The sequence below is a fragment of the Symphodus melops genome (assembly GCF_947650265.1).
Source record: "Symphodus melops genome assembly, chromosome: 13".
NCBI classification, from domain to species: domain Eukaryota; kingdom Metazoa; phylum Chordata; class Actinopteri; order Labriformes; family Labridae; genus Symphodus; species Symphodus melops.
Window position 1 is genome coordinate 25,656,963 of NC_136703.1, and position 26,718 is coordinate 25,683,680.

The 26,718-nt window shown below is 47.7% G+C and overlaps 3 protein-coding genes across 4 annotated transcripts; all 3 read left to right on the top strand.

Annotated features, from left to right (window-relative positions):
* Window positions 1-82: 82 nt before the first annotated feature.
* LOC306834005 (DNA (cytosine-5)-methyltransferase 3B-like) lies at window positions 83-7,110 on the top strand. Of its 2 annotated transcripts, none has more exons than XM_079359718.1 (14): window positions 83-274; window positions 645-767; window positions 870-914; window positions 994-1,073; window positions 1,248-1,360; window positions 1,483-1,684; window positions 1,844-1,928; window positions 2,018-2,163; window positions 3,162-3,252; window positions 3,673-3,821; window positions 3,958-4,043; window positions 4,122-4,191; window positions 4,279-4,397; window positions 4,523-7,110. In XM_079359718.1, exons 1-14 carry the CDS (start codon window positions 133-135, stop codon window positions 4,662-4,664), a joined length of 1,593 nt encoding a protein of 530 aa, XP_079215844.1. In that variant the 5' UTR covers window positions 83-132; the 3' UTR covers window positions 4,665-7,110. The 2 variants fall into 2 exon arrangements, with proteins under 2 accessions (XP_079215844.1, XP_079215845.1); XM_079359719.1 differs by having other exon boundaries at window positions 1,483-1,666.
* A 661-nt stretch (window positions 7,111-7,771) lies between these two features.
* On the top strand, window positions 7,772-19,234 carry LOC306834497 (uncharacterized protein). Its single transcript, XM_079360429.1, has 26 exons — window positions 7,772-8,705; window positions 10,504-10,647; window positions 10,889-11,034; window positions 11,139-11,292; window positions 11,491-12,941; window positions 13,070-13,237; window positions 13,667-13,765; window positions 13,996-14,221; window positions 14,333-14,392; window positions 14,515-14,630; window positions 14,932-15,057; window positions 15,137-15,244; window positions 15,349-15,490; window positions 15,584-16,003; window positions 16,095-16,139; window positions 16,226-16,305; window positions 16,386-16,498; window positions 16,610-16,793; window positions 16,865-16,949; window positions 17,431-17,576; window positions 17,685-17,775; window positions 18,076-18,224; window positions 18,316-18,401; window positions 18,551-18,620; window positions 18,726-18,847; window positions 18,926-19,234. The coding sequence occupies exons 2-26, from the start codon at window positions 10,521-10,523 to the stop codon at window positions 19,143-19,145; spliced, it is 4,734 nt and encodes a 1,577-aa protein (XP_079216555.1). The 5' UTR covers window positions 7,772-8,705; window positions 10,504-10,520; the 3' UTR covers window positions 19,146-19,234.
* Window positions 19,235-20,567: 1,333 nt separating this feature from the next.
* Window positions 20,568-25,871, top strand: LOC306833572 (microtubule-associated protein RP/EB family member 1-like). Its single transcript, XM_079358912.1, is given in 7 exon segments — window positions 20,568-20,754; window positions 22,337-22,467; window positions 23,732-23,877; window positions 25,137-25,279; window positions 25,281-25,336; window positions 25,439-25,548; window positions 25,653-25,871. Coding segments are annotated over 6 exon segments (780 nt in total). The 5' UTR covers window positions 20,568-20,754; window positions 22,337-22,346; the 3' UTR covers window positions 25,857-25,871.
* Window positions 25,872-26,718: the final 847 nt, after the last annotated feature.

The window sequence follows — 26,718 nt, forward strand, 5'->3', positions numbered from 1 at the left end:
CTCTTCCTCCTCTTAGACATCCTCACAGGTTCACTGAGAGTCTTCTACATGTTTATTAAATGTTTCTCCGTGACCTTTGACCTCCTCTCTCTCTCTCTCTCTCTCTCTCTCTCTCTCTCTCTCTCTCTGAAGATGGCGAGCATCCGGGCAGAGAAGAAGTTCACTCCCTGTGAGTCGGACAATCCAGACGACCAGGTCAAACCCATGCTGGACTGGGCCAACGGCGGCTTCCTGCCCAAAGGAGAGGAGGGACTCAAACCGACACACACAGCCAGTGAGCAAGGCAGCGACATCATCACACTTGTTGTGTACTTACATAGGGTCAAACGTGACATCAGAACGTCGGACAAAGAGGGTCCCGCATTGTTGTGAGTCACGGCCTCAAGCCCCGCCTCCACCCGGCGTTTTGTTCTGAAGGTCGTCGTCTAGAGAGCGCTCGCAGCAGCAGGCGCTCTTCTCCACACGTTGGACGTGGGACCTGTAACCACGTCCTCCTCGTCTGATCGGGAAATAAATAACCAAGAAAAAATATAAAACGTGCAGTAAAGAGTAACGGAGCAGTAACAGCCAACGCTTCACGCCGTGCGGACACGAGGACTTGAAACGCTTCTCTCATGCTGAGTCATGTTTGTGTCTCCGTGCAGGCAGCAACCCTCTGGACCACCAGGTTCTGGACGTCTCCCTGCCCGAGTACTTCCCCAGCGCCAAGCGGCCCAGAGTCAGCCTCTGTAAGAACAAGGCCGCCCCCGAAGAGTCCTACAGCAGAGGTACCGCGCGCTTTATTTTGAAAGGCACTTCCTCCATGTTGTCATGTGACTTCTCTTGATCATCGTTTTAATTCTCTGAATCCCAATCTGAACGTCTCTCAGAACAAATGGTGAATGAAGTTCTGAAGAATAACAGAAGTATAGAAGGTGAGCGTGCGGCGTGTTTGATGATTTGTGGACGCTCGCACTTCCTGCCGCTGACTCACCCGTGTTTGTGCTCCTGCAGATTTCTGTCTGTCTTGTGGAAAGATGATGGCAGCGACCTTCCACCCGCTGTTTGAAGGAGGCCTGTGCCAAACATGCAAGGTGAAGAAGCTTTAACACCTGTGACCCCGTTTAACACGCCATCATGACCACACTCAGTGAGGTCATGATGATGTCATGGCGTCCTGAGTCAAAGCTCGTTCAAACGCCACCCAGTTAAAATCATGTTTTTTGTTGTGTGTGTGTGTGTGTGTGTGTGTGTGTGTGTGTGTTCAGGACGTGTACCTGGAGATGTCCTACATGTACGATGACGACGGTTATCAGTCCTACTGCACCGTCTGCTGCGGAGGCCGAGAGGTTCTACTCTGTGGCAACGCCAACTGCTGCAGGTTAGACACACACACACGTGCACGCACACACACATACATGCATGCACACACACGTGCACACGCACAAACACACACACACTATCAGCACGTTCATGGTGTTCACGTCCTCGTGTGTCCTGCAGGTGTTTCTGCGTGGACTGTCTGGACATCCTGGTCGACCCCGGCGCGTCCAACAACGCTCGCTACCTGGACCCGTGGAGGTGCTACATGTGCCAGCCGCAGCTGCAGTACGGCGTGCTGAAACAACGCCACGACTGGAGCCTCAAGCTGCAGGAGTTCTTCGCCAACGACAACGGACAGGAGTTTGTAAGTCCCTCTAAAAAAGTTAGTTTATATTTCTTCCTTCCTTGTTGCGTCTCGCGTCTTTTATTGTTTCATGAAATACGATTTTTTTTTTTTTTTCCGATTTGGGAAATTTATCATTCGGCGTTGAAACGTTTCATATTGTAGGATAGTTTAAAAATTTTCTTTTTTTTCTTTCAGGAGTCACCAAAGACTTACCCAGCAGTCCCTGCTGATCAGAGACGACCAATCAGAGTCCTCTCCTTGTTCGACGGCATTGCCACGGGTGAGAAAAGAGCGAATCAGTCGAGCTGCAAAGATACTGAATGTGTCGTCGGGCTGCATCAAGTCTCCTCTCATGTTTGGTGCCGACAGGTTACCTGGTTCTGAGAGACCTGGGTTTCAAAGTGGACCAGTACGTGGCGTCAGAAGTGTGCGAGGACTCGATCTCAGTGGGCGTCGTCAGACATGAAGGAAGGATCCAGTACGTCCACGATGTCCGAGACATCACGAAGAAAAACGTAAGAAATCCAACTCGCTCTGTCGCTCCTTTAAACGGAGCAGTGTGGAGCGGCGAGGGTTAAAGCTCTGCTCATGTTCATGTGAAGTCACTCGATATGTTTTGCGGTGGCTCAAATATCTCATCGTTAAAATGTTCAGAGGAGTTCTTGTTGAAAGCAGCTCAGATGTCGGGGGAGGTGAATAAAACACACCTGATGAATCATCAGATCAGAATCAGAGAGAGCTGCGTTTGTTTTAAAGAACAGGTGAAACATGAAGTTTATATAACCACGTAACAAATGAGTCGACTGTTAAAGCTGTTCTTCTTGTCCCTCTCCTCAGACTTAGACTGAACTTTATTGATCCTTTTGGGATGACTCCCTCATGGAAATTTAGGTTCCAGCAGCAGATACAATAAAAATAAAAATAAAAATGCAGAAGGTAACAATATAAAGAATAATATAGCATAAATAATAGAACACTCTTCCATTGGAAAGAATATAAAAAAAATATGCATGGAAAAAAATATATATACAAAAAAAGGCAATGATTATTATTGGGATTATTGCACTTGGTTGAGATTATTATTGCACATACAAGTGAAAGTGTCCGTGTGTTATTGCACAGTGAGGGTAGAAGGAAAGACGCTCCAGCTCCTACCCCTCTGTCCCGTGTGCTCTGGTCCTCCTCCCCCCAAGTGAGGAGTTGTAGAGCGTGATGGACAAAGGAGTTCTTGAGTCTGTTGGTTCTGCACTTGGGAAGGAGCAGCCTCTCACTGAACCGGCTCCTCTGCTTACTGACGACGGTGTGCAGAGGGTGGCTGGCATTGTCCATCATATCTAGCAGTTTGCAGCACAGACTCTGTACTGTGCTTTCTTTATGAACACACAAACACTCACCTGCTAAAACAACATGTCAGAGGAGCCACCTCTCTCTCACTGCAGCTGTATAATCCTGTGTCAGTCTGTCGCTGTCATTCCCTGAGTCTAACACTGGGGGGTGCTGTCGTCTCTCTCAGCTGTTGGAGTGGGGACCGTTTGACCTGGTGATCGGAGGAAGTCCGTGCAACGACCTGTCCATCGTCAACCCTGCGAGGAAAGGCCTCTATGGTAGGTTTGAAGAACGTCTTAAACTCAGTTCAAGAAACATGTGATTGAAGTTGTTCCTGATGTTTGAACGGAGGCGAGTGAGTAAGACAGAAACTCTTTTATCCCATTACAGATAGAAGAAGCTCAAAAACCTCCTTTTCCTCTGATAGAGGCGTCGGTTAAAATCCCTCATTTCCTCCTCTGCCTGAAACGCTTCATTTCAGCTGCTGTCTCTTTAAGGCCCCGCCTCCCCTCCTGCCTACTCTCCTCTGATTGGCTAACTTTTGTTTGCAGTAGCAGGGACATTATAACGAGCTTCCTGGGTGGGCGTGTCCTTCAGCCTCTTGAGTCTCGCCAAGTTCTCATTCAGTTTAATTTATAAACACAGAAAACTTCGGCTTCGTCGTCAGAGTTTGAAAGGTTTTTTTTTTGTCGCTCCAGAAGGCACAGGGAGGCTCTTCTTCGAGTTTTACCGTCTGCTGAGCGAAGCCAGGCCCAAGGAGGGAGAGAACCGGCCGTTCTTCTGGATGTTCGAGAACGTGGTCGCCATGGGCGTCAACGACAAGAGGGACATCTCGCGATTCCTGGAGGTCAGTGAGCGAGCGTGCAGGAGCTTCAAAAACATGTGATGGTACTCGATCGTCCTTTGGTTGTCGCTCACGCTTTGTCCTTGTGTGTGTGTGTGTGTGTGTGTGTGTGTGTGTGTGTGTGTGATGTTACGTGCAGTGTAACCCGGTGATGATCGACGCTATCGAGGTCTCAGCTGCTCACCGTGCCAGATACTTCTGGGGGAATCTACCCGGCATGAACAGGTAGAAAGTATAACATGTGTTGCATATGACGGGCGATCACCGCAGCACGCTAACGTGACCCCCTCCTCCGTCTGTCAGGCCTCTCTGTGCCTCCGGGATGGACAAGCTGGAGCTGCAGGACTGCCTCGAGCACGGCAGAGTCGCAAAGGTAGAGAACGACGAGTCAGGAAGTCTTGGCTCTTTTTTTGGGGGGGGGGGTCGCACTTGTTTGACCGTGCATTCTGTTGTTTGGTAGTTCGGGAAGGTGCGTACAATCACGACCCGCTCCAACTCCATCAAACAAGGGAAGGACCAACACTTCCCCGTCCTGATGAACGGGAAGGAGGACATACTGTGGTGCACTGAGCTGGAGAGGTGAGAGAGCTGTTTCCTGTTTTAAACCCGCGACTTGTTTTTACAGCTTAAGAATGACCCCTCGTGACCCCTCACAGACCGTCGTGACATGTGATCGTAATGTTTGTCGTTGGGTTTTTTTGCAGGATTTTCGGCTTCCCTGTCCACTACACGGACGTGTCCAACATGGGTCGCGGCGCCAGGCAGAAGCTCCTGGGCCGGTCCTGGAGCGTCCCGGTCATCAGGCATCTGTTCGCCCCTCTCAAAGACTACTTTGCCTGTGAATAGACGCCACCCATCACGAGCCAAACAGAGCCCACTTATGAACACCCAGCAGCTTTGTCATGGTGATGCTGGCTCCGACAAAACACAGCCAACAAAAAAAAAAAAAAAAAAAGCTTCTGGAAAGAGCTGTACGATTTCTTTGCTCTGTCGGACGCTTTGGAAGGAAGAATGGAAGAATTAGTGTAACTGGAGAAACCTTTTGTGGACCCTGGTGATGATGCACTGCCCCTTAATCACAGAGGGACACAAAGACTGACCACCAGCCCAGAGAGGGGGGGGGGGTCAACATCCTGGGTCTGATGACATCTCTTCACTTCAACTGTTTGTTTTTTCTAACATTCGGCCTGTTCAGCCGTTTTAATAGGATTTTTTTCCAAAGCCTTTGGAAGGTGTTTTTAAGTTGACAACACTGACTAGTTGCAGAAAATGCACAACGACTTGGTGCCCGAAGTAAAACTTTTTTAGTGGCTCTAAAACCTAAAAAAGATTTCAGAGTTTTGTGATGCGTCAGATCAGCCGATGATGACTCTAATGTTCGACACGCAGGCTGCTTTTAATCCCAACGAAAACTCTTTGAAATTCACTTGAACCAAAGTCCAAACACGGAGAGGTCGACGCCTGCTCCCTTTTTAAAGCTAACCGCTCTTCCGCCTGAAAGAAGCTTCACCAAAGCCGGTTTGTTAGTTTTTATCTGTTATGCTGGTTGGTTGAAGATGTGACCTTTGACCTTAGTGCCTGTCTGTATGACAACACACTCAGTTTATAAAGCCAGTGGAGCAACAAGCGAACCTGGAAGTGAAGCAGGATTTTCCTTTTTGTTTCGATGAGTTTTTATTTTTACGTTGTCGGACAAACACTTTGATTTTAATGTTTTGGTCTTTTTTTTCCGGTTCCTCCGAGAAGCTTCTAGAACTAGCCGCCTTTGATTTTTTTTTTTTTTAAAGATGCTTTTTTTCATAGACGGCGTCGAAACTTCTGCGCTCCACTGCTATGACTTCCCTGATAGCTACGTACGAATACTTGAAACTGTCCGAGACGATTAGGTTTTGACTTTGCTGAGATTTTATTTTGAAAAGCATCGAGCTCTAACTCAATGCATGGCTGGATGTCAGTGTGCACTCATCGTGGTTAAAAAAAAAAAGAAGAAGTTCAACTAAAAATCAGGAAAAAGTATGTAGACGTGGTTTCACAGCTGTTCAAGAGACAAAAGAAAAAGGTGGCAAACACTGGTGAATGCACAAGACTTGTGTAAACTCGCACTGACTACTTTGTTCCTGTGTTAAAAAGATTTATTCAGAGTATGCCTGGTGATACTGTTCTCTGTGTGGTTAACACGCTGTAACATCATACTTCAGTATTTTAATCATCCCTCAAAGTTAAAAAAAAAAAAAAGCTGCATGTGAAGTGTGTGACAAACTGACTCCTGTGAGACTTTAAGCTCATAAATGATCATACACACACTTCCCTTTTCAGATTGTCAAGTAATTGGATGAAGTTAGTCTCACTGTGTCTTAAAGGGTCACACTCACCAAAACTCTGAGCAGTCTTTTTAAACACGTTTCTTTTAAAAAAAAAAAAAAAATTTAACACCTGGACGATTTTGAGATGCTACCGGCTGTCACCAAATCGAACTTAGTGGGCATTACCTCAGACGAGGGGGCGACTGTGCACCGTTCCTCCTGCAGGATCTCTGTTCTGTGAATATATACTGTAGCTTTTGGCTCCCACATGCCCCTGTATATAGAGATATATATAGCTTTTATTTTGTATCACTGGAACTTTTTAAACAATGTTTTGTGTACTGTATTGATAGAAAGGTTTACAAGTGTTTCTACTTTCTTTGTTTGACCGATGACAGAAAAAAGGGCGAGTCTTCTCAAAGGGCTTTTTTTTTTTTCATTCAGGAACGACCGTGGAGCTCCACGGGCGCCAAACAGTGCCAACCTAAGTCTGACTTCAGAGTGCCTTTATAAAACCAAAAAGTGATTGTTTACATGCCTCACTAATACTGCTGAATGTTGGCTTGAAAACAGAACACACAAAAATAAATGTAGTTGGTATCTGTCTTTGTGACGGCTCTTTGAAACCTTTTTGTATTGAAAACACGTTCAGTGTATATTTCCATGTTAGAAAGCTCACTTGAGGATGTGTAATGTGACAGCACAACATATTAACCTATAGCTTTCTCAAACCTTGTGTTTTGTAGATTTTGAGTGTGTGTGATAATAACTGAGAACTTTTTTTTTTTAAACTAAAAATTAGAATAACACATTAGAATAATTTTTTATGCCTTTTTTTGATGACTCTTCAGTGCAAACACGTTTGAAAGAACAGATTCTGTGCTATTTTTATACTTTATTTTATGTGTTTTTCTATGTTTGTATACTACTTATAGCAACCTATACATAATTTTTACCCAATAAAAACACAGCTTGAGCGCTGATTAAAAGCTGTTTGTCTTTGTTTTGTTGGATAGTCTTTAAGGTCTGTGAGGAGAGATATGCTTGCAGGTAAGAGTTATAATTAATTGTCATTATAATAACAAAACACACTGATTGTAGGAACTGCTGTGTAATGAGTCCATTAGATTGGTCACTTTCTGACAGCACCTGTGCGTAAAATCAATTTAAGGCTGTTTGTTTCCTTTTTTGTGTGCCATTTTTGGTGCTTTATGGTGAATATAGAAGTACTATCTTAAAATACATATATACACTGTCCATGAACAGAAAGGAGCAGGAAGAAGAAAACATACAAACGCCTACCTGCTTGTTTCTCAAAAAACACGTTATAGTAGGCCTATAACATTATAAGACATACTACTCAGATAGGTAAACAGGTGTTATCACACACATGTATGTTATGAAGAGGCTCTATAGTTAATATTGGTCTGAAATATTGATTGCTCTTAATTTCTCACCAATATTGGTTTAATGATTCAAACCAGTGTATGTTTGAGGGACAGACCCTATTTTCAGAAGTAGCTTAAAAAGTCAGTTACAGGTCAAATAATTGCAAAATGTGTGTGTGGCACCACAGGAAAGGAGATATGAAAGCTTCCTGCCTTTAGTAGTCAATAATTTGTTTATTTGAATTCAAATATTGGATTTGTTATTAGCCTATAGGCTTCTGTTGACAACATAGGCTTGTTGAATAGGCAAACTAATGGTCAGCTTTTTTTCCTCTTCAAAACGCACACAAAACATGAATACAATTGTTTGTATAAAGTTTTAGAAGTTGGTACATGTATTTTTTAAAAGAAGGGGTAAAATAGTAAAAATGATGTGCGTACTGGAAGATAAGAATGGCAGTAAGATAGAAACAAAGGTCATATATTAAAATACATATATGAAATTAATTTGAATTTATTTTAGCCAAGATAACAAAAATGCATTCATTTTCCAAAATAAATATCAATATCAGTCTTATTATAGGTTAATAACCGTATTTGATCACATTTGAGATCTAGTTTAAGCTAGGAGGAAGCTAACGCTAACCGTTATTCTACCTTCTGTCACTTTTACTTTAATATTTCAGTAAAGCAGATAGAGAACACATTTTCATTTACAACCAGCAACACCTATACATAAGTGTTTAACTTTTCTAATAAGGGCCCTTTGCTGTGGTTCTTTATGGTTAATTTAAAAAGAAATAACGGAAAATATGCGGATACCAGGTTAGCTACAGGAATTAGCTTAGCTCCGACCGTTAAAGGTTTGATCGTGCTAACTGTAACCGCTTAGCTTCGCATGCTAACACTGTGTTCAACCTTCAAATGACATTCAGAATACATTTCTTTTTATCAAACAATGAACGTAAACTTTCACTTTGTATTATGAAATAAATGAATGAAATAAATAAATACAGTCTTGAATTATTATTGTGTTTTTTTCGGGACACATTTACAGTCACTAATGTTGTTGAGCGGGCTGGGAGGCAGCTAGTCGAGCGGGGATCGGGATTGGTTTAGGGGGGTTGTTGTGGAAGGGGAGGGAGGGACTGGCACGGGTAGTTTAAATACCCCACAACAGTAGCAACACGGAGAGGGTGAGTACGATCAGTTTCAATAAACTTTTACGCTTAGTCCAACTGAAATATCGAGCTGAGAACATGAAAACAACGCGCGGTAGCTGAAGTACCCGTTACACCTAAACCACGTCATTGACCTGCAGTGTTTTTGTGCTAGGTGCTAACACGCTAGCCTACGCTGCGTAAAGTGTGCTAACATATCAAGCTAACGTCTTAATATAGTTAGTTTATTACACGTACAGAGAGAGTAGCTAACAACGTTGCATTTTTATTTAAGCAACAAAAAAGTGTGTTTATAATCTGGCTAGATTTTGATTATGTTTAATTAAACTTTTTAAACAGGGTTGTGTTTGTTCGTGCGACTTTTACATTTGGACTGCGGTGGTGTTTTCGAAGGGTAGCATTCTTCGACTTAACACCGGCTCGGCGATTTACGTTGCCGAGATAAACTGCCAGTAACGGCTGGTTTAGTGAACTCCGACTTTTTGTGGTTAGGTCATGTTTTATGCTTTTATTTAATGACAGCCCTGGTTTGTTTGTAAAGCTCTTGGCTCATTGTTTGGACTCTTTGTCAGATGCACGCTTTTCCCCCCTTTCAAGAAAACCACTCAAGCCTCGTGGCTTCTTCCTCGCGCTGCTTTATAAAGCGTACAGTAAACAGCTGATCTGGGATCTGTTAATAGTCCTGCATGTCAGTGGAGAGATCGTTGTATGATCTGACCCTGTGTCAGTTTCCGGGAAAAACACGTTCAAAAATCACCCATCCATCGGTGCATGGATGTTATTGGTGGGGATTCTACCCGCGCAAATCCTGTGATTACCCGTTTCCCTTTCTCCCACTTCTTCTTCGGTGGTTGTGTATGACGTTCAGCACCAACAGCTGGTGCATCATCGCCCACTGTTGGACTGGAACAGTTTCCCTACTGTCAGAACTGAACAGAATTGAATTGAATTGTCAATTGAGTTGGGATTCACTAGAGGCACACTGCTTGTTTTTTGCACTTGTTGTTTTAGCAGCCGCTCTTCCTCATCTCCCACATCATCTGACTCTGACACGCTTTTTCCTGATTCTCCAGACAGCTTTAGCTTCTGAGAGGAACTCTCTCATATGACCTCAGCCTGCAGCACACACACACTACGCAAATACATTTCTCCACATCATTTACTTTCTCAGGACCCACACTGATGGATGGATGGATAGGAGGATGGATAGATACTTTATTGATCCTGAGGGAAATTCAAGCTGCTGATGATGGAGTTCAAGTGGATCCTTAGAAAGTCATAAATCTTGACTGAGACATGCCTAAAGTCATTACTTCTGAGCACCATGTCAATGTCAAATAAAAGTCCCCAAATGGGACGATGGTAAGCCATCATGTCCCACATGTAACCTGGCGTCCTGTGGTGGAAAAATAGGAAAACATTGTCTTTGTAGTGGGAAATCAGAATTCTTCATCTTTGTTGAATTTTTTTGCGGGCTGCTCCGTGTCTATGATGTCATGCTGTTACGTAGCCGACGGCATATATTTACACGCCGCTAGTTCGGCTGGCTGTGGAGATGCAGGCGACATGGCTGTGCGCCTCAAACTGAACTGAAACAGCCCGCGTGGTGGAAAGTGTGCACGAAACACCAGAGTAATGACGTCTCCATTTCTGCTTTTTAAATGTAAAACTGTGTGAATCAAGACAACCAGCGTTGTGCCCAAAGTTCATCTTGTTCTAGTTTAGAGTCCAGTTCTTTAAGTGCCATGGAGTCCAGACGCACTTAAACCCCATCTATATGTGTGTGTGTGTGTGTGTGTGTGTGTGTGTGCAGGTCCGCCCCTTCTGGAGATGGACGTCACTGTGGCAGTGAACGACGCTGCCGGTTCACGGGGCGTGCCGGACTGTTACGAGCTGCTGACCTGGCTCAATGAAAGTTTAAAGGCGGACTTCACCAGGGTGGAGCAGGTGTGCACAGGTAAGTCTCTGCAGCTGCAGGAAGGGGAGTCGTACGTCAGCGGACTTCCCACTTTCCTTTTCGTCTGTCTCTCTCTCTCTCTCTCTCACGTTCTGTGATTTTATTCATTAAGGTCGGGAACTATCCTGAACATTCCTGGCCTGCCCGGGTATCGTTCCCATGTGGGGAACACTAGACTCCAGACTCTGTACTCTGCACAGCAGACCTGCCTGTGCTCAGTTCATGTTCGTGTGACTTCCAGGTGCAGCTTTTTGCCAGCTGATGGACTGGTGTTTTCCCGAGTCGCTGCAGCTCTCCAAGGTCCGCTTCCAAAGCTACGACGATGCAGACTGTCTTTGCAACTTCGCCATTCTGCGGGACGCGTTCAGAAAAGTTGGAGTGTGCAGAGTGAGTATTGATACAGGAGAGACAAAAAGTGTGTTGCTGTGTACTAAATAAATACTTGAAGAGATATTTGAAACGTGTTGCCTGCTTTGATTTTCTCCCTCCAGTACATCCCCATCAAGACGCTGGTGGAGAGGAACGCTCTGGTGGGTCTGGCCTTCCTGCACTGGTTCAAACAGTTCTTTGAAGAGAACCGGGAAGACAAAGAGTACGACCCTCTGAAGGCCAGAGGCGGACTGAGACTGTTTCCTGCTGACTCAGGTTTGTAGCGAGTCTGCTGCTCACCTCGACGGAGGAGGAGGAGGGGGCGGGGCTACACGGACACTCAGCAGAGTTCCTTAGCTTGTTTGTAGATCAACGTGTTAAAATCTGAGAGGAATATGAAGCCGCTCCATGTGATGCACTGACACGACATCAGCGTGTTAATTGTCTCTTCATTTCTTTTTTCTTTTTTTAAAGGTAAAGCTTCCAGGACGCCAGGCGTGAACGTGACGAAACCTCAAAATGCCACGACAGCACAAAGCAAAGAAAAACCGAAGGAGGACGACGTGATTGTGTTGATATCAGACGAGGACGAGGACGAGGACAGCGTGGATGTGACGACGGAGCCGCACGCAGAGGAACGCGAGACGACTGTGAAAGGAGGTTTTGCACCTCCTGAGGACACGAACAGGACGCAGCAGGCAGCAGCAGCAGCAGCGGCGACGAATGCAAATCAAGGGAGGAGTCTTCCGAGCTGTGAGACTTTGATGCGTTTCATCCGAAAGTACGGCGCCAATACAAACAGTCCCGGCGCCGCTCTGAGTCCAACACACCCCTCAGATCTCCTTCAGGACTGCTATCAGACACCTTACTGCCTCTACCTGTACACGGGGGTGGAGCTTGGCGAAGGACAGACCACAAGCGTCCTTCTGATTGGCTACTTCGACCAGAACTCGGAGGTCAGCGTTGTGAGGCCGCTCCTCACTCTGCAGATGAGCGCTGACTCGCCAGCAGGCGCGACCACCGGCGAAGAACCCGGAGACGCGGACGCGCGCCTTCTGCTCGATTCGCTAGAAAAAAGTCGCCTTCCTATTCGCGACCTCGCCATGTTTTACTGTAACGCTCCGAATCCAGCGCTGAGCAGGCTGTTCGAGTCCAAACTCCAGACGGTCAACAGGAAGTTTCTATCGCTCTGCGGCCTCCCGGGGATGGCGCAGAGAGCCTGCAAGGCCGCACTCATGGCGTCCTTCAGTCATGAGATGAACCTGGTCAAAGTCATCCATCATCACTTCTCCACCTTCCCTTCCAATAAGGATCTGAAGCAGATATTTGCCGAAGCAGGGGCGTATAACCCGTCGCTTCACATCTCTGAACAGTGCATGTTCATCATCAACTCTGTGCAGAGCATGGTGGAGAAGTGGCGGGCGTTCGTGGATTATTTTAAGTCGGCGGGTCAAGCAGGGGACGCTCGCCACATCCGAAACCAGCTCCTGGATCATAAAGTCAAGCTGCACTTCCTGTTTCTTTCGAAGGCCTTGGAGCCGCTGCGAGTTCTGCACAAACAGGACGGAGCGGATGTGGCCGTGCAGCTCTGGTTGGCCGCCGCCGCTCTGCACACCCACGCGTCCAGTCTGCTGGAGCCCTCGGCGATGCAGGAGTTTCTCAGAGGCCGCGACCTGCGGCTTCTCAGGGATGAGAAGAAGCGGCTCCCCAGGTCGAAGCTCGAGATAGGACCTGGAGCCAGGGAGTTCCTGTGGGCCTCTGCGGTCGTGGATCTCGGGGAACGGGAGAGAAAGGAGTTCCTGAGAAACGCAGCGACTTTCTACAGAGTGTCTCTGGAGAGTTTAGTGGAGAGTCTTCCCGAGCAGCTTGGAGACGTGGCACTGAGGAACATCAGCATCATGCTGAAACATCCAGAAGATGCTTTAGTAAGAAGATTAGTGCAGCCACATGTAGCGTACAGTGTTTGTTGTTCCTTTGTGTTTCAGATCATTCTGTCAAATCCAATTTTTTTTGTATTTTTTCTGACAAATCTACAAATCTGTTTCCCCCTCAGGCCTGTAAATTACGTGAGCATGCGCTGTCAGAGCTGGGCCTGGATCTGGGTCTGCGTGAGCCTGGAGCTGAAGAACATAAACTCTTTATAAAGGACTTCGTCAAGGTCATGGAAAAGGTTGAAGAGAAGAAGACGAGCGGACCGGGAAGAGACCAAAACTGGACAAAGGTAACATGATCGTCTCCCCCTCTTCAGTGTCCTCGCTCCTCTTCATCATGTGTGTGAAGTGTGTTGTTGTAAATCCACTCTGATCCTGTATTTGATCATGTCTATAAACCCCTCTATTTCAGCCCTGCTCAGAACAGGCTGTTTCTGTGTCTGTAGCTTTAAATATGTAAATGAGCTGTGTCTGACCACGCCCCCTCTCTGGAAGGGCTCGGGTGTACTCGCTGCTTTCTGGCTCCATGTCCTATTGTTTACGGTGAGAAGGCAGACTCAGAGGGCAGAACAAACACCTAGCTGTGGGAGTGTCACCCACCTGGGGGAGGGGCTACTGCCCTTTGTGATGTCATGAAGGGAACATCTCCAAACGGCCTGTTTAAGCACACATTTTCTGGAATATATGGGACTCTATTTTTCCCTGTGTTCTCTGTCCAGATGTTGCTCTCCATCCGACCGTACTCCGTCCTGCGCCGACTCGTCCTGACCCTCCTGGCGCTGCCGCACGCTCTACAGCTGGACGCCGCGTTGGCTCAGGTGAGTGATGACACACTCCCAACGTGTTTTTAGAGCGGCTCTCCTCCACCGTCACACGACGTAGCAAACTTCTGAGAGGAAATAATAGATTCAAAGTTCGTCTGATGCAGCGGATCTTAAGCGTGGCGAGCGCCAAATTCAAACAAAAGCAGAGCAGCTTCCTGATTCATGATCATTGGTTTGCTTCATGTTGTGAGTTTGAACACGCGTGTGTTTGCTCCTGTCTTCAGAGCTCCTTCTTTAGAGGCCCGTGTGACGCACGCAGGACAGCAGGGCGACCCCGCGTGCGCAGGCGGCGACCCGGACACGCGAGTCACGGCGACGGGAAGAAAAACGAAAAAGGTGACGAAGAAGAATCCTCATCGGAGGAGAGCGAGAGTTCCAAACCCGTCCTGGAGATTCCTGTCCAACAACACGTCGGCGCCGAGGACTCCGACTACACGGACAACTCCTCCGGTGAGACGAGCGCGGCGCCCTGGGAGCGTCCGCCCCCCCAGCTTCATGGTCAGCTGTACGAGGCCACACGGATTAAAGATGCTGATGATTTCTGTTTTCTCCGTTTATCAGACGTGGTCGTCGTGGAAGACGCCCAAAAATATCCCAGCAAAAGACGGGCGGAGCCAGAAGGTACGATGGTCGTTTTTCCCCGTTAATGAGAAACGGTGTTTGTGTTTCTTTCCTTCAATATCAAAACGTCTCATGGCTTCGATTAGCAGCAGATGAAACAGCTGATTGTCTCTGATTGGCAGGTCAGAGGACGCCAGTGGCCGAGACGGTTTACATCGTGAGCGAGGACGGCGAGGAGGACGAGGACGAGGAGGACGTGCTTTCAAAAATCAACTCGTCTGATCCAGCAAAATATGTGGTAAAGAGCTGACCACGTGTAGAGACACGCCCCCTGCAGGGACACACGGGGGACTGCAGCGCCCCCTGCAGGGACACACGGGGGACTCCGGCGCCCCCTGCAGGAACACACGGGGGACTGCAGCGTCCCCTGCAGGGACACACGGGGGACTCCGGCGCCCCCTGCAGGAACACACGGGGGACTGCAGCGCCCCCTGCAGGGACACACAGGGTCTCCGGCGCCCCCTGCAGGGACACGTCCTCTGATTGTTTTGCGTCTGTCGTCACGTCGCGGTGTGACGGGTTGTGTTTGTGTCGTTCAGGGAGCTCTGGTGTGGGGCGTGGTGGACGGGTTCTCCACCTGGCCCGCCGTCATCGCGGCGTCCGAGGAGACTCAACCTCCTGGGAGGACGATGGTGTGGTGGTATGGACAGAGTATGTCCACTCAGGTGAGTCGTCTCGCCCCGTCCTTCGCACCCTGAAGGAGATCGGCGCACTTTGAAAGAATTTGCTCGTCTCTGCTTCCAGGTCAGCGTGAAGGACCTGAAACCATTCGGCGCCTTCGCCAAGCACTTCTGCTCCAACTCCTTCGCCGTCTTCATCACCTACCGAGAGGCCGTCTTCATGTCCCTGCAGGTCAGTGACGCGCTCGCCCTGATCGCACACGTGTGTGTGGTTTTGACGCTGATGGCGTTCTTGATCGTGCTGCTTCCTGCTGACTCGTGCGTTTGTTCGTTCAGGAGGCCGCGCTGCGCTGTCAGAAACGCTTCTCTGCCGATCTGGCGGACAAAGACGAGCAGCTCAAACAGATGATGGACTGGGCCTTTGGAGGATTCCTTCCCGCGGGGCCGGATGGATTCAAACCAGGCGGCGCCTCAAACGGTGAGACGCTGCGAGCCGAACCGCTTTACAAACTTTGAAATCACTGATTGATTTTCTACAGATTTGTTTTTAATCCCTCGTGTGTTCGTTTAGCTGTCAGTAAAAAGATGAACCACAAACCGAAGGCGAAGAAGAAACTCTTCCTGAAAGCTTCGGACAACTCGGCCAAGTCGTCGTCCTCGTCCTCGATGAGCAGCAAGAGCGGAAACACCCCGGAGCTGAAAAACAAACCCTCCTGGTCCAGCAACAAGCGAGCCGGCGGCGAGGAGGAGGAGGAGGAGGAGGAAGAGCGAGGCGCCGGAGGAGGAGGAGGAGTCGTGAGGAAGAAGAAATCCCGAGGAGGCTGGGGCCGAGGAGCGAAGCTTCAACAGAAGAAAACCAGCTTGTTCGAGGGGTTAGACGCCGACATGTCGCCGGACTTCGTGCCGTACAGGAAGAGGACGCTCGCCAAGACGAACAACAAGGCGGAGCCAAGCTCGGGCGTCTACACGCAGCCCGACCAGAAGTTCAGAGGTACCGCTTTGAATTCTGACTTGATTCTGTTAACCGGGTTCGTTGGACTGAAGTCATGTTAGCGGGTAAAGCGTGTTTGTCTCTCTTGCAGAGTCGACCGTTCGTGAGATCATGAAATCCAACTTGGACATCGAAGGTCACTCCCCCTTTTTTTTTTTTTTTTTTTCAATCCTTCCTGCATGTTGATGAAAAACGCCTCCATCTTTGATTCTGTGTCTGCAGGTTATTGTTTGTGTTGCACCACTAAAGAGGTGGAGATCTGCCATCCTCTGTTTAAAGGCAGCCTGTGCTCCCGCTGCAAAGTAAGACATCCCGCACTCAACGCTTCGTCTGCGAGCGCCCTGCGCCGGACTCTAACCGCTGTCCTTGTCCCCCCACGCAGGACAACCTCACGGAGACTCTGTATCGCTATGACGACGACGGGTATCAGTCCTACTGCACCGTGTGCTGCTACGGGCTGGAGGTCATCCTGTGTGGGAACAACAGCTGCAGCAGGTCGGTGGCGGCTCCGCCTCCTTTCTCTCCTCTCAGTCAGCCCACGTTCCCCCCCCCCTCCTCCTCTTCATCCTCGCTCTCCTCTTCCTCCTCCTCGTTCGCCCCTCGCAGGTCGTACTGCACGGACTGCCTGAACATCCTGGTCGGCCCCGGGACCTTCGACCAGCTGAAGGAGAAGGACCCGTGGATCTGCTTCCTGTGTCAGCCTCGCAAACCGCACGGCGCTCTGATCCCCAGAGAGGACTGGAGCATCCGCGTGCAGGAGCTGTTCGCCAACAACAGCGCCATGGAGTTTGTGAGTGTGCAGCGGCGTATTTAAGTATTGAACACGTCTAAGAGATGATGTAAATAATCATGTTTGTGTAGGAGCCTCACCGTGTTTACCCGTCCATCCCCGCCGACTGTCGCCGACCGATCCGGGTTCTCTCGCTGTTTGACGGCATCGCAACAGGTGAGCACGCCGACCAGGTCCAAAAACATCCAGCTGTTCACTGAGGTGTGGAGCGTGCATCGCCACACCTCCGTTTCAAATACGCTTTTTTTTTTTTTTCCAACCGAGCTCGCTGCACTGAATAGATCAGGAGCCGGACAGGAAGTGGACTGTCAGTTTCAAAATAAAAGACAACATACGTACGGACTCCTGATCGTGATCTTTCCATCACGTGATCAACATGGTGTCAAAACAGGCGCCGCGTCCTCCTGTGAGCTCGTGTACAGCTGACCACCGGGGCGGGGCAGGGCACGCGGCGCCCAGCGGGTCGAAACAGATCATGGACTGTGTGGCGGTTAGAAGCTCTCACGTGTCCGTCATCCTGTTCTCTGCGAGTCCGGAGACTTTTCTGCTATCTTACAAATTCAAAATGTTTTTTTTTTTTCTTCTCTCCGGCGTCACATGAACGCCGTGAACTCGTGTCCGTGGTCGCTCCTTCCAGGCTTCTTCGTGTTGAAAGAGCTCGGCTTCAAAGTGGAGACGTACGTCGCCTCAGAGGTGTGCGAGGACTCGTTAGCAGTGGCGGAGGTCAACCACGAGAGGAAGATCATCCACGTGGGAGACGCCCGGCTCATCACGGAGAGACACGTACGTTCCTGCACGCCGCTTCCTGCACGCCGCTTCCTGCACGCCGCTTCCTTCACTGCTGCACAGAGAAAAGGTTCATAATGATCTGTCCTCTCTTTATCGATCCAGCTCGACGAGTGGGGGCCTTTTGATCTGCTGATCGGTGGCAGTCCCTGCAACGACCTCTCCATCGTCAACCCGATCAGAAAAGGCCTTTATGGTGCGTATCTGTCGTCCACATGACATCGCTTTAGATAAAGTATCAGAGCGTCACGCCAGGTAGACGGCGTGACAGACAGCTTTCACTCAGGGAGCGATTTGAGATTTCTTTTCCAGATATATATATACTGTAAAAAAAAAAAAGGAAATCTTAACAGATGAATGCAGCGTCTTTTTGTGTGCATCAATTAAAATGTAACGTTTAAAATGCACTTTTATTATCACTTATTTATCTAGAAGGTTCTCCTCAGAGAGCGTCCACCTCGTCCGCTCTGCTGTAATTCCCTTCTCTCTCCTGCAGAGGGCACCGGCAGGCTGTTTTTTGAGTTCTACCGCATCCTCCAGCTGCTGAAGCCCAAAGAGGAAGACCCCCGGCCGTTCTTCTGGCTGTTTGAGAACGTGGTCTTCATGAACAACTGCGACAAAGTCAACATCTGCCGCTTCCTCGAGGTTTGCACCCTTTGATGGATCTTAGCAGCAGCAGCAGCAGCTTCGACGTGACTGAACTTCTCCTCCTCCTCTCACTCTGCTCCTCCCTCAGTGTAACCCGGTGCTGGTGAACGCCGTCAGTGTCAGCCCTGCACACAGATCTCGCTGCTTCTGGGGGAACATCCCCGGGATGAGCAGGTGAGAGCTCGGGATGAACAGCTGGAAGTTATCACAGCTTGTTGTCCACATTTCATAGACTGCCCACTGTTTGTACTATTTATTTACCTTTGTCTCATGTTGCATGTTTGGAATAAATAAACGGATCTTCTCCGTCTTCGTCCTTGCAGGCCGATCATCGCGTCCCAAAGTGACAAGCTGACTCTGCAGGAGTGTTTGGAGATCGGTCGAGAGGCCCGGGTCGGTCCCTCTTCTTTCTACGTGTTCTCACCGTGGTTGTTGTTCACGTGTAAAATAACAGCAGAGTTAATGTTGTTGTTGTTTGTTTGTTTTTTTCCTCTCAAGGTCACGAAGGTCAGGACGATCACCACCAACAGAAACTCTCTGAAGCAGGGCAAAGACGTCTCTCTGCTGCCCGTCCTCCATAACGGCAGGGAGGACAACCTCTGGATCACAGAGCTGGAGAAGTAGGCCCCGCGTGTGTGTGTGTGTGTGTGTGTGTGTGTGTGTAACATTAATTCTGCTAACACGCGTTCTCCCTCCAGAATCTTCGGTTTCCCCAAACATTACACGGACGTGCGGGACATGAACCGGCAGCAGAGACAGAAGGTGCTGGGGAAGGCGTGGAGCGTGCCCGTCATCCGTCACCTCTTCGCTCCTTTGAAGGATTACTTCGCCTGTAAGGAGCTGCCTCCCTTAACCACGACCCCCTCCTCGCCCTCGCCCTCCTCTCCTGCCACTCCAGACCTGCAGCAGCTGAGATGAACGGAGGCCGGTTGTGTGCAAATGTTTTAAACAACATGAATTCTCTGTATTTTCAACTCGCAGACGAGCTTTTAAGAAACAACGCCGCGTGTTCATTTGCTCTCTGTGAACTCGAGTCTCTCGGGTTCAAGACTTTTTTTTTTTTTTTTACACTAATGCACAACCTTCTCCCATCAAGTCTTCCTGAGTCGCCTGCTCACACGTGCACCTCCCAGCAGGAGGGTCTCTTCACTTTTATAGAACGCAGTTTTAAATCGAGTGTGAATCATGTTAAATCAAACGCTCGACAGATGTTTCATCATGTTTGTCTTTATTAGACAGGACTCTCTCTGTCTCTCTTCAGCTGTCCTCTTTAATAAAGGCTAAAAGTCCCAAACGCACCCCTACACATGGACATGAGATGTACCGCTTTGTCCACAGGGGGGCGCTAAAGTCCATTCAAACTCAAAGTTCCTCACAGGAGCTTGAGACTGTTATGGCTTATCATCGTTTAGTTTTACTCTTCAGAGGGATTGAATTATGTGTGTACAGGAGGATGTAATGAATTGTATATTTTATGTACATGCGTGTTTTTAGGTCGGGTGCAAGTATGTTTGCACTGACGCTTTTTTTTTAAAGAACGAAACTGTGAGGACGCCAAACGTCTTTATTCTGTTGAGGGTGTTAAATAACAAAAAGACATCCTGATGATCAAAACTGTTTGTGTACCAGCCGTCGTCTGCGTCATGTTTTATTTTGAAAGTGTTTTAAATGTGTGCTCAAACAGGCCGTTTGGAGATTTTACCTTCATGACATCACAAAGGGCAGTAGCCCCTCCCCCAGGTGTTTGATCTAAATATGGTGTATTGAGAATATAACACAGTACAGTTATTTTGTGCTGACGATTCTTTGCTTTAGTTTGAACATTTTTGACGTGTTCGGTGTTTTTGCACATCGACTCGAGGGGGATGGATTCAGAGGTTTGAAGGAGGGCTGCGTATCATCTGTACTGTATGTTAAAGACAGACTCAGTATTTTTATGTGTATAAATACTTGAACATAAACTGTTCTGATGTTTGAGTAACTTCATCGGCCGTGCGATTGTTACTGCGGATGAATAAAACATTTTTTAACTTGGAAGTCCTACATGTTGAACTTTTTCATGAACAAACATGACACGATTATATCCTGTGTTAGAATTCAATATTTTCAGTTAAATATTTAACACGTTGAATTCTTGAAAAAAGCTAAAATAACTTAAGTTACTTCTTATATAGAAGTACTTAAATAAAATGTGAGAAGCAAATACTGATACATAAAATAGAATTATTATTTTTTTTTAAAAATAATAAAACATCCCATTAATAGCATAAATACTATAAAAACAACGAAAGTTAATTTGAAGAAGAAACGGCATCACTCGGTCGGTCGGTTTCCATAGATACGCTCATCACGCCGTCACGTCTAGGCGTTAACCGTTACGTCGTGACATCATCAAAACGGTTCTTCCGCTGCCGGTAGAGTGAACGTGAAGTGCCGAGACGAAGGGAAGAAAAGCAGAAGTGACGAAAAATAACACGACGTAAATAAACCGCCGCGTCCGAGAACCTTGAAAACGAATCAACTCCAGGTACGGTGAACGGCTCGTGAACACGTTTAACGGTTTTTACCGGCGGCGCGTGAAGCGGCCGCAGCTCAGCCTCTGTTAGCTCCGATGTAGCTAGCTGCTGATTAGCAGGAACCTCACCGGGGATGTGGCCGGTTTGCACTTCGAGTTAAGCCGACCCTAGGGGGGTCTTTAGCTGTTTGGCCCGCTTCTGTGAGTTTAAACCGGGATAACGGGGACGCGATAACCGAGCTCCTGACGTCACCGGTAGTTTGTCTCAGGTTGGATCCGCGAGCTAACGACAGCTAGCGGGGTGCTCGGTCGGGTTCAGGGCGGGGGAAACCGTCCCCGTGCCTGCGAGGAAAAACACTCACAAATCAGCCGGTGATGGTGTTTAACCGGCAATATCAAATAATACTACACTGTTAACGTTAATGTAAGTGACGTTGTCTCTGCTTTTAACGGTTATCAGACTGTAACGGTTACGTTTAATGCTCGGATCGTTAAGCTAGGTGGGCAGCTAACGGTGCGTTCATGTCCCCCCCAAATAATCGGAAAAATATCCAGAAACGATGTCAGTAATACAATTTTAACTGTTGAAAGCGCGACACAGAAACTCCTTTAAACGGATTATCTTAAATCTGGCTTCATATGTCATGCTGGAAAGCTTAGGTGCTACACAAATAAAGCACATTATTGTTATGACAACTAGTTCCTGACGGTTCAGATAAGACAATAAAAAAAGATATGTTAACATTATGAATTTTATTATTATTGTTCTAAAGCGTTGTTTTCATTATCCTGCAGCAAACAGTGTTTGACTCTCACGTGCCTCTGAAGGATTTTAAATGGTCGGAAATTCAGCTGCATAGAAAGTGTATCTGTCAGATAATTTTACATCATACTGTGAGATACAAGCGCCGGTTTATCTGCGCTAACAACAGCTTTCCAACAAAGACAGCTGGGATATCCAAGCAGGCCGTGAATGCAGCATGAGTTGCTTGCCTGTTACTCTTAGCTTCTTTCAAACCGGGCCCGGTGTCATGCTTTCAGATAAAGATGTTGAAAAACCAACGGGGTCGTTATTCGGTAAAAATCAGATTCAGACTCGAGTTGAGACAAGAAATAAAAGTGTTTTAAAGTCTTCTATTTTATGTTTCACCAACACCGAGGGTCATACTGTTTGTTATAGTAAACCACCGTGTTGAATAAAGATTTATTATGTAACTTTAGTTTTTGTTCTTGAACAAACTGCTCCTCTTGTTTTCAGGAAGTCAACAAAGTTCCACTTTCTAAATGTGATTTCATGCTCCTGTTGTTGTTGTTGTTGGAAACTGACGTTCAGATTAAAGAAACCAAGAACAAATGTGAGCTGCAGCATGAAAAGGGAGTAAACTAACTTCTCTGTTGGCTTGTAAATCTTATCTGCACCTCGTCTGCTCGACATGTTTCTGATCATGATTGTGAACGTCTCCTTTTGATAACAGAACTCATCAGTGTTCAAGCTGCTGCTGCTTCCTTCCTTCCTGCTGTGACGAGCTGGTCGGTTCACGGCACGCTAACACGTGAAACATTCAATCACGCTCATGTTTCTCCGTGTCGGCAGGTGACTGACCATGGCTGTGAACGTGTACTCCACCTCCGTGACCAGCGACAATTTAAGTCGCCACGACATGCTGGAGTGGATCAACGAGTCTCTGCAGATGAACCTCACCAAGATAGAGATGTTGTGTTCAGGTGAGTTCCGTTTAATTAACACCGAGTTGTCTGATTGGTCCGATGATGGCGTCGGGGAACGATGTAAGCAGGATGATATTTGACGTGACCGTGTGGCCGGTCGGTCAACGTGTTGAAGTAAACTTGTAGCTGTAATTAATCAGAGCCAGCAAACTGGACACCGTGTTTTTATGTTAACCTGTAAGGAGGGAGAGGGGTCAGATAATGGACTCAGAGTTCATCCTGCAGCTCGCCACCCAGTCGAGTTTTAAAACATGATCCTCAGAAGTCGTTCATATCAAACGTGTTGGATGTTTAAGATATCAGGGAGGCTCTGACTCCACGGGGAGCAGTGAAATCATCATGGTGACGCCTCACGCTTGAGGATTCTTTGGAGCTGACCCGCCTCAAGTCCGGCAGACCCGCCCTGATCCTGGTCTAGTTGGGGTTTGTTTAAGCTAACCACGGGGAACGTGTCCTCAGCTCTCACACAGAGGAGACGGCTCCTCGTGTGTCTGAGCTGTTTGACAGCCTCGTTGTTTGATGAATGAAGTAAAGCTGCTCTTATCTGACGTGCAGGAGAAGTCAGTGTGACGGAGGCGTCCTGCAGGAACATGTCGTCTTATTTCCTGAACTTTCTGACCTGCTCGCATCCTTCAGCCCGTCATTAAACACGTCTACATGTGCATGCAGGTCCTGCACGTCTGCAGCTCTTCTGTCAGGCTTGTTAATGTTCCAGCTCTTTGATTGTTTTGTGCCTAATTAAAAAGGCGTGTCAGAGCAGTGAACGCCCGCACGACTCGTCTCTTTAATCCTCGGCTGAAAGACGCAACCGTCAAAAGGGTTTTCTTCCTGCTGTATAAAAGAAATGAAATGTGAATGTTGTGTTTTGAAAGGGAAGGATTTTCTGATTCCTCTTTCATCTCCACACAGACAGAGAGTCTGATCATGTTCAGTGTGCAGCGTTAGCATCCTGCTGTCTGCCTCTTATTGATTTTTACAACACAAACTACGGTAACCGTGCGTCCGGTTCACCACAGACTTCCACTTCTGTTTGAGTCTGAAAAACAGCAACTAAAAGTAAGCTGCTCGTGTTGCCACAAAGCGGACCCTCACTCGACTGAGGCGTACGTGAAAACTGAATAAGAGCTAATGTGTGTATGATGAAACCCAAAAGGTCCGGGTTCCTCAGACTGGATGAAGAGGCGTTACTGATGTTTGATGTCTTTGTGATGTCTTGTTCTATGAAATCCAAACTGAGAATACTTTGTGTTTTTATCACCAGGTGCTGCTTACTGCCAGTTCATGGACATGCTGTTTCCCAACTCAGTGCCTCTGAAGAGAGTTAAATTTGGTGCCAAGCTGGAGCACGAATACATCCATAACTACAAGCTCCTACAGCTCTCCTTCAAGAAGATGGCAGTCGACAAAGTAAGTGAAAAATCCTGTAAGACCCGTGACACACGCGTGTGCAGATCTGAGATGTTTCTGTGGGGTAAAGAAACAAAACCATCGATTTTAGAGGCCAGAGAAAAAAACATTTAGGGACCAATGAAATCTGCTTGTTTTTCTGCATCCTGTGTGTCACGATGTTTAACGTGGAGGCTGAACGCCCGCAGCGCTCTCTCTCTCTCTGATTGGATGGTCAGTACACAGACGCTCCTCACATTTTATTAATTCTTTGGAGGACTTTGATCTGCCCATGTAGGGGAGACTAGCCCCGCCCCCTGCCTGCCCCGCCCATAAAGTCTGTTCCTGTCCATCATCAGCTGTTCTCTTCACTTGTCCGATCGATCGTCTGAACCTCGCGATCAGAGTGCTGTGACTGGCTCAGAGCTGTTTTAGCTTTAAAGTCACTCTTTCATCAACATGTGAGACGTGTCAGTGAAACTGATCTGACGGCGTGTGAACAGCTGAGTGTTCATGTCATGTTTTAATAGCAACATCATCTGTGACGAGTCGTCTCCTCCCGACCAGCTGATCATGACTCACTCTGCGTCTTCTCTTTGTTTGGAAAGATTTAAATGTGTGAGGTCGTGTGATGAAACAGCTGTGTCACACACACACACACACACACACACACACACACACACACACACACACACACACACACACTCTTTGAGATTAATAATTTGAACCCAAAGTTTCCTCAAGTAAAAGAGAGCGAGCAGCCGTCCTTCAGTGTTTTCTTTATTTGAGCTGCCTCGGGCGGCCATGTTTGTTGTTGTGGTATCATAACGGGTTGGATGGCGTTTGTTTTGTTCTCGTTTCTGGTCGGCGTGCAGATGAAGCTGACTCATCGTCTGCTGTTGGACGTGCAGCAGCCTGCAGGACGGAGCGCCTCTGACTTATTCATGAGGCCGCTTCCTTCCTGCTGTCTGTTAACTCTTTACTGTGACAGAGCTGTGTGTCAGCAGGTTGAACTTTGACCTCGTTGGTGCCTGATGACGTCAGCTTCCTCCTCTGCTGATGACTCGTCTGGTCAGATTTGTGTTTCGTGGACGGCGGCTGATGTTTTATTGTGGAGCGTTAACTTTTCCCCCTCAGGACTTCCTGTTACTGCTCGCTGTGTAAACAAACCACCAAACAAGTTTTCTGTGTCAACGCTGAGTCCACAGCTTCACTCGCCCTCTCTCTCTCTCTCTCTCTCTCTCTCTCTCTCGCCCGCCCGCCCTCTCTCTCTCTCTCAGATCATTCCAGTGGACAAACTGGTGAAGGGGAAGTTCCAGGACAACTTTGAGTTCGTCCAGTGGTTTAAGAAGTTCTTTGACGCCAACTACGATGGAAAGGAGTACGACCCTGTGGAGGCGAGGCAGGGCCAGGACGCCATGCCCCAAGGACCCCGCCCCGTCAGCGCTCAACAAACCCCCCAAGAAGGCCCTCAGTCAAGGTCAGAGCTCTGGTCAGTGTGCCGGGTCAGCCCGCTTCAAACCGCTCCAGACTCGCTCATGAACTTGTGTGTGTGTGTGTGTGTGTGTGTGTGTGTCCTCAGCTCCCCAGAGGCCACCTGTTGCCAAGGTTGCGCCCAAGTTGTCCAACGTCAGCGCGAGGAAGCCGGGGATGGGAGGAGGCGACGAGGAGAGGGCGGAGCTCCTGAACGAGGTCAGCAGCAGAACGCCGAGCCAAATATTCAAATGTGACTGTAAAAGAGTGTTTGTGTCGTCATGGAGACAAAACACCTTTTTTTTTTTTTTCTTCCTTCCAAGATGGAGATGCTGAAGTCGACCATTCAGGACATGGAGAAGGAGAGAGACTTTTATTTTGGTAAGCTGAGGAACATCGAGCTGATCTGTCAGGAGAAGGAAGGAGAGAGCGACCCGACGCTGCAGAGGATCATCGACATCCTCTACGCCACAGACGTGAGTCTCCAACCGCCGTTTATTCACATCCATCCACGCCGAGTCATGTGACGCACATGAGAACTACGATATAAAAAAAAAAAAAAAAAAAAAAACTACAAAAACACCCAGTAAATAAAATAATCTGTGAAGTGTTTAAACACAGACGTGTGAGTTGATGTGTTCTTCGCTCAGCTCTGATTAAAGCCGTTTGTTCTGCTCTTAACAACTGCTGATGCCGATGTGAATTCCTGCAGAGGAATGGCATGCGGCCCCCTCGCCGAGGCTGAATCCTAACTGTCCCGCCCGCTCCCCTAAAGCCTCTTTGTGTCTGTCGTTGAACCTGCAGGAAACAAACTAAAAGCGGCTGCGCTCAGGCCCGGAGTCTGATGATCTAACCAGGTGTTTATATGAACCATCACTGTCTGTGTCTGTGTGGCCACGCCCCCTTAATGAACATCCAATCACACTAATGATGTCACCAAACCTAGTGTCCAACTAACCTGAATGAGAGCGCAGAGAAAATCGTATCCTTCCAAACTTCCTGTAGCCATCGATGGATCGCTCTTTGATCCCGACTGTTTAAATCAATCAATCCTTGAATTTCCCTCTGGATCAATAAAGTATCAATCAATCACTCTTTGAAAAGTCCAGTGTGACGATTTGACGCTTTAGATGATGGAGAGAATCACAAGCTCCACGTTTACCTTGTGATCTGAGTAGTTCATCACTCTCCGTACGTCTACCTGCACGCTCCGAGCTCTCTTAGACTTTCTTCAGGTTGACCTTTGACCTCACAAACGGGTGTCAGAACACTTTAACATCCTGTCAGCGTGTCAGGCTTTTAGACTTCTAACCAACGCTCCCTCCTCCTCCGGTTTCTGACTCCAAGAGATGATGAGCTTGATGACTCACATGTCCTCTCTCTCTCTCT